At 35.8% G+C, this 12,146-nt stretch overlaps 1 protein-coding gene across 2 annotated transcripts in view; it reads left to right on the forward strand.

Annotated features, from left to right (window-relative positions):
- Positions 1–12,146, forward strand: part of LOC135694367 (receptor-type tyrosine-protein phosphatase epsilon) — a 33,322-nt gene that overhangs the window by 15,954 nt on the left and 5,222 nt on the right. For both annotated transcript variants that reach the window (XM_065213064.2, XM_065213065.2), the window contains 13 exons: positions 811–961; positions 1,270–1,360; positions 1,556–1,632; positions 2,485–2,521; positions 3,003–3,100; positions 3,980–4,099; positions 5,154–5,314; positions 6,285–6,420; positions 6,882–7,031; positions 7,617–7,716; positions 8,228–8,304; positions 9,338–9,472; positions 10,468–10,599. In XM_065213064.2, coding sequence (XP_065069136.2) covers positions 811–961; positions 1,270–1,360; positions 1,556–1,632; positions 2,485–2,521; positions 3,003–3,100; positions 3,980–4,099; positions 5,154–5,314; positions 6,285–6,420; positions 6,882–7,031; positions 7,617–7,716; positions 8,228–8,304; positions 9,338–9,472; positions 10,468–10,599 — 1,465 coding nt within the window. The remainder of the gene's footprint in view (positions 1–810; positions 962–1,269; positions 1,361–1,555; positions 1,633–2,484; positions 2,522–3,002; positions 3,101–3,979; positions 4,100–5,153; positions 5,315–6,284; positions 6,421–6,881; positions 7,032–7,616; positions 7,717–8,227; positions 8,305–9,337; positions 9,473–10,467; positions 10,600–12,146) is intronic.

Genomic DNA, 12,146 nt, shown 5'->3' on the forward strand with positions numbered 1-12,146 from the left:
ACATTTCTTGAATGTATGACTTCATCCACACTTTGAAATGCAAGGCTCACCCTCTTTTAGTACATAGTGCCAGTAAGACAGCAAATATCTAAGCTTTAGTCAGGGCGGTGAAAGACTGTACTATTTGAAGTATGTATTATCATTGCCAGCGTAAAGAGTATGGATTTTCGGTGTAGTCCCTTGCGTGGTCCAATCAATGGAATTTTACCATTTCTTTCGCCTTACTGGCTATTAGTTCCTAATGTTTTTAGGAAACCAAGGATGGGATATTTCTTGAAATCTAAGCTTCTTGGCTATGAATGTATGGTAATGAAAATGAATGTATTTTTGAAGTTTAGGACAGGTTTTCTTTAATGGAAATGCTTGTTGTGAACAATTTTTGTTATTTATGTTCACTCATTGGCTCTGGCGAAGTGATTTGCTTTGATTTTGAAAGAAACTGATTGAATGATCTGCTTTGATCAGAAACCGATTGAGTGATCTGCTTTGATCAGAAACCGATTGAGTGATCTGCTTTGATCAGAAACCGATTAAGTGATCTGCTTTGATTTGAAACCAGTTAAAGAAACTTCTTTGATCTGAAACCAATTTTGTGATCTGCTTTGATTTGAAACCAATTGAGTGACCTGCTTTGAATTAAACCAATTGAGTAATCTGCTTTGGTTTGAAACTGATTGTGTGATCTGCTTTGATTCGATGATATCGATGAAATGATATGATTTGATTTTAAACCGATATATTTGCTTTGATTTGGAACCGATCAAGTGATACCTTTTTTATGTATTAGTTGATTTAGCTGACCATTTTTAGGAAAACGAAATATGTCGAGGTTAGAGAAACATTGGAAGACGTTGAGATGAATGGCGTCTTGAACAGTCGACCAATTCACATTGCCAATCTGAAACAGTATGTTTTGCATAACCATACGAACAGTGATCATGGTTTTTTCACCGAATATGAGGTAGGTCTCATTTTGAAATATGGGCTGTTCGTTCTGTAGGTTTAAAGAAATTTTTTAATCCAAGTCGATGTTTTTTTACTTGTTGATCTTGTCATTCAAGAACATTGTTCTGATGAGATTGTAGAAAACGAAGCATTCTTTGATCTAACAGGCTGTAGGTTGCTCTCGTATCTTCTAGTTTTCTGTCGCCTTTTTACGACATGCCAGTGAACAGGATTTATAAACCATCGTTAAAGTCGGTTTTGAATGCAAGTGAGGTCAGTATTGCTTGAAAAAATGTCTTCATACAGTATTGCTTATCGTTTTAGGCCATAAAACCAGCTGCTGGAAATTTGACATGGGAGCACAGTCAGAACCAGCTGAACCAGCCAAAGAACAGATACAGTAATATAGTTGCATGTAAGGAAGCTGTTTTGTGTTTGATTCATTCGGTGCCTATGAAACGTTTTTGACAAGAAATCTTAAGTAGACTCCTTGTGCTAATAAGAAAACGCGTATATACGAGCTTTCGTATATGAAGATTAATTTTAAAGCTCAAGTCTAGCATAAACTTTATTAAATGGACCACTGATAAACATTTTCCCCTTTTATCAGATGACCAATCAAGGGTGGTCCTGAGTGAGATCAACAATGACATATCTACAACTTACATCAATGCAAATTACATAGACGTAAGTGGAAAACTGTTTCGATTCATTTCGTGCTCTTTTATTTAACTGTAGCTACGTTTAGTTTTAGTTAGTTTCGATTAAAAGTCAATTCAATTTTTCATAATACAACCAATGAAAATGCTATGATGAATTCTCGAATGCTGTGAGGAAATTTTTTTACTTTCAATTATAGTTTTTATTTAATATTTAGGCTGGTAAAATTGGGTTTATCTACATATAATTTGTTGACTTTCATCGCAAGATTCACAGAATCCGACAGACGGTCTTATCCAGCGTCTCTTCCTTCTGGTTTATATATTCAGCTAAATTAGCAATATATTCGACCAAGGAAAAGGAAATTTTATCTACCCTCGGCCGCTTGAATTAAGAACATTACATAAATTGAAAGATCACGGAGACTGCAAACGAACCTAAGGCAGCGCAACCAACGTGTGGCTATGTATGAAGTCGATTGTTCAAGATATCAAAAATCACTTAAAGGCTGTGTTGCTTTAAAATAGTAAAATTTTATGATTCATGTCCTTTCCATTTCCATACTCTTTTGACGTATAGCCCTTACTACCCATTTCAACTTGTTCTCTGACGCAACTGGTATTAAGCATTAAAGAATTACAACATTAACCAAAGATAGAAATAAATGTAATTAAAACTAGGTACAGACAAAAAATAGATGCTAATGTATAGGAGTGTGCAACAATGGATTATTTAAAAGCGTTCTGAAGCATAAATGAATTTGAGCGCTAAAGGATATACTTTATAAGGGTTATAAGGGTTTAAAAGATTTTCTTTATAAGGGTTTAGCAGTGGTAATGTATTTATGCCTTGTACATATATTCAGTCTTTATTTTCAAGGGCTACAAAAAACCGAGAAAATTCATAGCAACTCAAGGTAAGTTTTATGAATGTCTTTTTCCCTTCAATTATTTTAGCAAATTTTTCATATCTCTTCGTTATCGATACAATCATGTTCAAAATTTGTCTGTTTTTATAACATTATTAGCATTCAATTTCTGCATTCTTTTTAAGAGTATTATAGTGAGGAAGTCTGTCTTGCCTTTGTTAAGTGCAGGGTTGCAGAAGCCTTTTTCTCCTTTACTTGTTTGGGAACCATCGCCAAAATTTTTTACTGATTATGAATTATGATGCTCGGATGATTGTGTAATATTTTATCATGGAAATGGCTTGTTGTATGTACTGTTGATCCGATCGTCATATGGCCTTGCTTTGACTTTCTATGGTATGTCGTACGGAACTTTTTGTCGGTTCCGACGATAGGGAAGGTACACGATGTCCTTCTTTGCCTAACTTTGCATTTGAAGTAATTTCCAAGAAAATCACCTTCCTATTGAATCAATTTACTTCCTGCATAGGACCACTTCCTGGAACTGTAAATGACTTCTGGCGCATGGTATACGAACAAGGCTGTCAGGTTATCGTGATGCTCACACGAATCATAGAAGACCACAAGGTAAGAAACTACCTTATTGAATGGGAAGTAAAGCAAGTTCTTTTTGAATTGCTTCGCCAATGATGTAAATAAAGACTCCTTTTATTTTTTTCACTTTCTTGTAAGCTTTTTTTGTTTAATAGAGAGAGGTTATGATAAAATAATAAGGGTGTTGTTCTGGCTCAGGTGTTGTTCTGGCTCAGAAATATTTTTGGTAGGAACAGACTAGGGTAACTTAATGAAGCCTATATCTAAATCAAATCTATATCGAGACCAAGTCGTCTTTGAGTATATACTGAGTTACAGTAATAGATGGTAAAACGCTAATTGTCATCTATTAGACGAATAGTTTACATGAAAATTGATAGTAGGACCAATGGTTTACTTTGGTGACCTAGAGTAAACCATGAGCTAAATACAATTAAAGGGCAAGTGATATACAAAAAATTGATAGTATTACAGTAAATGATTACAGTAAAGCATAAGTAATAGTCAACTAAGAAACAGCATATTCGACATTTGACAGTAATAAACTGTTTACTATTGTGACCTATAGTAAACCAACAGGATCAATCAATTGAACAATATACACACAATTGATTGTAAACATTGGTTTACTGTAGTGATCCAGAATAAGTCATAGTTTACAATCAATTTAGCGAAAAATATTCACGATAACTAATAGTTCACATGAGTTTACTGTAGTGATTTAGAGTAAATCATTAGTCACATTCAATTAAACGAATAATAAACACGGCAAATGATAGTAACCATTGGTTTACTCTAGTAACTTATAGTAGCCAAGTAATTACTATCAATTAGACTGATGCTTTGCGCGAAAAACAGCAGTCAGTAGTGTCTAAAAGGTGGAATTTATATGCAACTTGTGCTCGAATTTAGGTGAAATGTGAGCAGTACTGGCCTGATCATGGCACGCAGCAGTACGGGGAGATTGTCATCAAATTAATTGAAGTCACAGAATTGAGTGACTATGTGGTGAGGACTTTCACGGTAAAAGCGGTAAGTTTGTTTTGAATATATACATCTTGTGTACATCTGCGTTTTAAGAATAATGTATCTTGTAAAAATTAGTACCTTGCTGGTTTTTCAATCGGTACTGCTTCATTTAACCTTGGTTTCTTTAACGCCTGTAGCCATGAAATTCGAAGTTTTAAAGATGGCTATTAAATCTTTTTTGATCATCTGTTGATCGTCAGTGGTTTTTTCTCTTTAATGCTACAGAATTTTATTAAAGTATTTGTAAATAGTCTAGATACTCGGGCTTCCTCTCAAGATGGATGTTTCTATTACTGACTCAGAGATTTCAAGAACCTTCACATTTTCACAAGATCCAGAAAAGAAAATAACACCATTACCTTTCCTTGAATAGTCAGAAAACTTTAACAAACAAAACCAAACACCATTTTTTTGCATTTTCACCAGTTGGACTCGTTGTTTTATTTTTATTGGTCATTTTTTTGCCATTTTTCTGATACCGTTGTACAACAAAATTGCATGTTATGACATTTGATGCACTTTTACGTTTTTCTGCCTCCCGGAAGCGTTTAAGAATCTTTGGGTACTCAGTTCATATAAAAATCCAAAACTTGAGTCCATTAACTTTCAAAATTTTGGTTAAGCAAAAAGTGTTTATTGAGAAAGCTGTTCTTGATAAACTATCAGCAGTTCCAGTATATCACATTTTTTTTTGTATTTTTTTGTATTTGTTGCTACCTAGCATCCGAAGATAGTTGTTAGGACACTGAGAAGCTATGCTTATCGAGCAGTGTCCAGGCCCTTCCTCTCAATGTGACCACACCTCGTGATTCCTATGCCTGGAATTGGCGACTTTCCCCACTCTGGGTGAAAGTTTGGCCATGCCAGGGACTCGAACCACGGACCCTTGGGTCTGTAGTCAGCGCCTCTAGCAACTGAGCCATCATCGCACATTGAAGATGGACCTTTGATCGAGCGATGAACCACGGTGGAAGGTTCTTATGAGTAAGACCCTGATTTTCTTTCTTGTGAGTAAGATACAGGTTTCCTAATGTCAAAGACTGCTCGTCTGTTTTAGGCCTATGACGTGGAAGCTGTCGGACGAGAAGTGAAGCAGTATCATTATCTAGGATGGCCCGACCATGGTGTTCCAGAATACCCCACTTCGATGGTAACCTTCACCAAGTATGTCATGGATAATGCACCACCTAAACCAGGACCGATCGTCGTGCATTGCAGGTAAAAATCCGATCTCGGTTATCAGATTATCTTGGGGGGGGGGGGTTGATTACCCCCTTTCTCTGTTACCTAAGCACATTCTACCTCTCTCTTTAGAAGTAGAACTAAGTGTATTGATTAATGTATTGATGTGTATGCCCAACATGGCGGGCATGATTAAGAACCAAACGAATTAAGTATAACGGTCTTCACGATGGAGGAAAGAGCAGCAATGAGAAGACCTACAATTGCAGGAAAAAGGATCCATGCCCCCGGAATGGAGCTTGTCAGTCTAATAGCAAAATCTACAACGCTTGACACTATACAGCTACGCTGTATAATTACGCTATACAGGAAGTAATGTGCATAAATCTTACATGGGTCTAACTAAAAATGCTTTCTAACAGCGTTTTTCCAACTGCCTTCATTCTATCAAGCACCAGAATTTCGAAAACAGTATAGAACTATCTAAATTTGTCGGGCGACTAAAGAGAAAAGAAGAGAACAGTTCTATCAATTTCAATACGGCCTATTCTAACTAATCTACACAATGTCAACTTTGCTCTTTAAGAAAACTTGCCATCATTAACATTAGTAAGAATTCCACCCTAAAAAAGTTATGTACTTATTTAAAAATACCGACTTAGGTGATAGCACATTAGGACTTTGTATAGTAGTGGTTAAGTTTTGCCAAAAGGGGAGTTTTGCAATATTAAGTGGGCCCAGTCTCCATCAACCCACCCCCCCCCACCCCCGCACCCACTCATTGTCAAACCTGTAATGGTCATACTCGTCTCCTATGATTTTTGTCACATAATACCTTCATCTAGGTAAGCACGGTGGCCCGTAAATTGGGGAAAAAGAAATGTGGGACGGCGTATAAACCAGTTTGGACAAAACCATAAAGTTTTCCAGCATTCAATTTGAATTTCTCCTTTTGAGATCTTTGAAAAGTGTGTCAATATATTTTAATAGTTCTTTTATGTCATAGCGCTGGGGTCGGTAGAACTGGAACACTGATCGTTATTGACGCAATGTTGAATCAGATAAGAGATGAAAACATTGTCGATGTCTACAAATTTGTTTCTTCAATTAGAAGACAAAGAAATTTCATGGTGCAGACAGAGGTGAGTTTCCAGATGGTCATTCGTCAATGATTAGGAGTTTATTTTGCAGGAATTTCAAAGCCAAGAAAAGTAAAATTTTACTTCATTTTTCAATGTAATGTAAGTTAGTTTTGTTTATTTCTAGATATAAGCTTGGTTTTTAATGAATATGCTGTAAATTAGATGAAGGGCCTCTTGTAAACCAGCATTTGCTGAAGGGCTACTTTACTCAATTATGTGAAAATAAAATGAAAGGAAAGGTTTCCAGCATTTCATTGGTTTTTGAATCAAAAAATTCTTAACCAGGGATTCACTAAAAATGTTATCGAAGAAAATGTTGCCATATTGAGCTGCCATACTGGTTCAATACCTTTGCAGTGTATCTTCAGCTATTTTAAGCGAAAAACTGTAGCTAAGTCGTATTGTTTAGGCCCTTGAAAGCTCTATTCTCTTCATCACTTGTTGTTTTGCTATCATCTTAGTCCCAGTACGTGTTCATCTATGATGCACTGCTGGATGCTGTTATATGCGGCAACACGGAAGCCACGGCGCATGACATCTCCATGAAGCTACGATACTTGAACCAGCAAAGTCCAGATGCGTCAGAAACATATCTAATGCAAGAGTTCAAGGTAAGAGAAAGCAAAATTGCTTTACTTGTTTTCCAAAAGCTGTTCTATAGCACCTCATTCTATGAAACAGACGCTTTTTAATCTGCGAACCGTCCAGTTTTGCTTAATGATGTATTTGCTTCTATATATCTTCTAAAGCAAAGTTCTTAGGGCACTGAAAAGCTATGCTTATCCAGCAGTGTCCTTGTCCTTTCTCTTGATGTGACCACACCTCGTGATTCCTACGCCCGGAATTAAAGAGAGCTGGCGACCCTCCTCACTCTTGATGAAAGTTTGGACATGCCAGGGAGTCGAACCAAGGGCCTTTGGGTCTGTAGTCCGCTTCCCTAAGCACTGAGCCATCATCGCCCTGTTTAAACTCTGCTTCATAATCGCGATCACGATGATTAAAGTTTAGTTTTATTTCTTGATGTGGCACTTGATGTAATTTAATCAAAAATTAGAAATTATCGAGTTTTCAGTTTTGCTCATCGTCATTTTGCATTTAATTCATAATTATCCTATTGCCAGTTATAAAAATGAAACGGGCCTATCTTCAACCGCTTTTGCCTGATTTGCATCATTTAAATATTTATTTTCTAACAGCGTCTTGAGGCTGGACTCAGTAGCCAAGAAAAGGAGTTATTCAGCATATCGAATCTGCCTGAAAATAAAGAAAAAAATCGCTTCTTAAACATTTTGCCATGTAAGTTTTTTACTGAATCAATTATTTCTTGGCAAGAAGTGGATTTTAAAATCTTGTTTCTTGTTTTGCCCCATTTGCCTGTATTTATAAAACTTATTCCATTGCAACCATTCAAGGGAGCATTGTAGTTTAGCGTTGCACTTTTACTTAATGTTCCCGTCAAGTCGTCTGCCTTTTTTCCATTGCAACCTTTACAAATATTCACTTTGATTGAGTTGACAGTTTTTCAGCCTTTGAGGCGTAGCAATCTGTTCACCTAACTATACCCTACCATCAGCACCTTGGTGAACTGGATGCTCATGCAAAATTTTGTTTCTTCTTTGATCTATATCTAGAATTCCCCAACTAGTAACACTTTATTAAGGGTCTTTTTTCTCCCGCTTTTTTCTCCCGTCTGGGCTCTACACAAGCCTTGTCGCAATCACGTTATAGGAAATGTTGTACCTACTTGCATGTTAAAATACTGGTCCTTCTATGTGCAAATCGAGAATTTTCAATTTCATCTTTTTAGATAACAGAAACAGAGTCAAGCTGGCTTCCATTTACGGACAGAAAGGATCTGATTACATAAATGCAAGCTATATTGATGTAAGCCTATTTTATGTAAGACGTGTTAAATACGAAATATAGTCTTTCGTGTGAAATTTTATTCAAAATTTATCATGAAGGAGGAGATTGCGCTATGCAGCTTTCTCAGAGTTTGGTCTTCAGTAGCAATTTTTTTGAAAATGAGGCTGCCTCTTTCTGTAGTATAACGAAGTATAGACGTGGTCGAGAAAATTTTGAGATTTCTTGATTTTGCAGCAGGTCCAAGGACAATATCATACCGTGGGTGTCTCTTATTAAAAATTGGAATACTTTTGTTTCGTTGAAATTGAGGAATTGCTCCTACTCAACCATCTTGGCGCGTAGCAAGAAAATATGTTTTAAATCTCAATTTCCGATTGTGTGCAACAATTTCATTACTTTTTTGAAAAAAGTCAGCTATGAATGGCAATTTTCTTTTCAATTTTCTTTGCTTTTTCAAGACTGTGTAGGCCTGTTTACACTTTTTCAAGTAGTTGCAGAGAGTTTGGGAGACTATTAAACTATAATTTAGATGCACCTTGGAGAGAGTATGATAACCCCGAGAGTATGATTTGTTAGCGACTACTATACAACCCTGTGCCAGCCTGTATAACTGCGCCAGTCCTTTCCAGTTGGTACAGAAACGTAAAATTGTCAGCCCTTGGCTAAGAGGATTATAAGTCGTCTTTGAATATGTCGTTACCTGCAACTCTCGAGTACTCTTGTTTAATCTTGCTTATTTTTATGTATCTGTGACCACAGATTCCAGGTAAAGTTTTTAATAAAAACAATAATGATAATTATAATACTTTCTTTATACAAGGTTGCCCTTTCATTACTGCAATTCATCTTTGATTCCTGGAAAATACCCAGAAACACTCGCATTGATTACCTTCCTCAAGAAAACAGTGAAAAGGGTTTTGGGCATTGTTCTGAAATTTATATTGTTTTCAGTTTCCACGACCGTGTGGCTGCTAAGTTTTCTAAGCTTTGTTTGGATACCTATTTTTAATCGCATTGTAAGTCACATCTAAGCATGCAATTTATATCGTAGGGATATCGACACCGCCATGCTTTCATCGCCACACAAGGACCCTTGGAGAACACCGTTGCTGATTTTTGGAGAATGATTTGGGAACAGAATTGCAACAATATTGTTATGCTTACAAAGCTATTCGAAAAAAGCAAGGTAATTTCATATAATGCCGTTTGTTAGCTCTGTACATATCTGTCGTAAATCGACGAATGTAACATGCAAACTTATTTCCGTTCAACACAACCTATCGAACATATCCCAGGTACTTGTCGGATTGAACTTACAATGGATCGCAAGAAGCATCTGAATGATGTTAAGTGTCTTTTCCCTATTCTGGAATTGGCTTTGTTATTTTGTGTAGTTTGTTGGGGTTTTTAAACTCCCTTTAAGAATATTGACCTTCTATTTTGGATGCAAAAGGGCTCTTAGGTACAGCGATAAGGCTTTAAGAACGTTTCCTCTTTTGTGTCTTTTAACAACAACAGACAAAAACACAAAATATTTTGCAAGATGGACTTGGATGTAAAACCCTGCATGATTTGGCGCTGATTGTCGTATTACGCGCTTTGTAATTCACCACACCAAGTAACTTTTTTCCAACTAGATTCCTCTCACGTGTGATGTCAACTGACACAAACATAAAAACCGGCTAGTGAAATATTGAACTCTTCTGTAGCGATTTTGTTGCTTTGAATCCAAGACACTTAGACTTACTCCATGAGCCTCTGTTTCGCTACTGCCTCACTTGACCGACGCTACAACAGAAACTCATAATCCAAAGTACTCAAAAACTGGCGCTCAGGACAACTTTTTGTCCTACCAATCACAGAGCAGCTTTCTGTTGTAGCGTCCGTCAAATGAGGTAGTAGCGAAACAGAGGCTCGTGGAGTAAGTCTACACGATACTGACTATTATCAAAAGAATGGCATTGATCATTAGAATTCTAGTCTGCACGCTGCGCGCGGGCTGAAGGATTCACCATAATTATGAATGTAGGGAAGTCCCTTCCGAACACACGTCCCCCTGTAGTCACTTTAATTTACTGTAGTATTTGTACTTTGTTTTGGCCTATGATCCTCAGTCAATATTTCTAGTTGTAAGCTTACTTTCTCACGAATAGAAGTAACTAACTTTATTTCAATTTTTAGGAGCGGAGCTGTCAATACTGGCCAAATTGTGGTAGTGCAACATATGGGAAGTTTCTCGTTGATGAGCTGAGAGAAAGAGATGATGAATGCGACAACGTTGTTAGAAGAGAGCTTAACTTGACCTATACGGAGGTAGGAATATTGTCTTTAGATATAAATTTCTGCATCTAGATAAAAACTGCTTACCTAAATAAGATTTCTGCATCTAGATGAAAACTGCTTACCTAAATAAGATTTCTGCATCTAGATAAAAACTGCTTACCTAAATAAGATTTCTGCATCTAGATAAAAACTGCTTACCTAAATAAGATTTCTGCATCTAGATAAAAACTGCTTACCTAAATAAGATTTCTGCATCTAGATAAAAACTGCTTACCTAAATAAGATTTCTGCATCTAGATAAAAACTGCTTACCTAAATAAGATTTCTGCATCTAGATAAAAACTGCTTACCTAAATAAGATTTCTGCATCTAGATAAAAACTGCTTACCTAAATAAGATTTCTGCATCTAGATAAAAACTGCTTACCTAAATAAGATTTCTGCATCTAGATAAAAACTGCTTACCTAAATAAGATTTCTGCATCTAGATAAAAACTGCTTACCTAAATAAGATTTCTGCATCTAGATAAAAACTGCTTACCTAAATAAGATTTCTGCATCTAGATAAAAACTGCTTACCTAAATAAGATTTCTGCATCTAGATAAAAACTGCTTACCTAAATAAGATTTCTGCATCTAGATAAAAACTGCTTACCTAAATAAGATTTCTGCATCTAGATAAAAACTGCTTACCTAAATAAGATTTCTGCATCTAGATAAAAACTGCTTACCTAAATAAGATTTCTGCATCTAGATAAAAACTGCTTACCTTAATAAGATTTCTGCATCTAGATAAAAACTGCTTACCTAAATAAGATTTCTGCATCTAGATAAAAACTGCTTACCTTAATAAGATTTCTGCATCTAGATAAAAACTGCTTACCTAAATAAGATTTCTGCATCTTGCTAAAAACTGCTTACCTTAATAAGATTTATGCATCTAGCTAAAAACTGCTTACCTTAATAAGATTTCTGCATCTAGATAAAAACTGCTTACCTAAATAAGATTTCTGCATCTAGATAAAAACTGCTTACCTGAATAAGATTTCTGCATCTAGATAAAAACTGCTTACCTAAATAAGATTTCTGCATCTAGATAAAAACTGCTTACCTAAATAAGATTTCTGCATCTAGTTGAAAACTGCTTACCTAAATAAGATTTCTGCATCTAGATAAAAACTGCTTACCTAAATAAGATTTCTGCATCTAGATAAAAACTGCTTACCTAAATAAGATTTCTGCATCTAGTTGAAAACTGCTTACCTAAATAAGATTTCTGCATCTAGATAAAAACTGCTTACCTTAATAAGATTTCTGCATCTAGATAAAAACTGCTTACCTAAATAAGATTTCTGCATCTAGATAAAAACTGCTTACCTTAATAAGATTTCTGCATCTAGATAAAAACTGCTTACCTAAATAAGATTTCTGCATCTTGCTAAAAACTGCTTACCTTAATAAGATTTATGCATCTAGCTAAAAACTGCTTACCTTAATAAGATTTCTGCATCTAGATAAAAACTGCTTACCTAAATAAGATTTCTGCATCTAGTTGAAAACTGCTTACCTAAATAAGAT

Source organism: Rhopilema esculentum, chromosome 8, assembly GCF_057945365.1.
Source record: "Rhopilema esculentum isolate cy_ngs chromosome 8, ASM5794536v1, whole genome shotgun sequence".
Lineage (NCBI taxonomy): Eukaryota > Metazoa > Cnidaria > Scyphozoa > Rhizostomeae > Rhizostomatidae > Rhopilema > Rhopilema esculentum.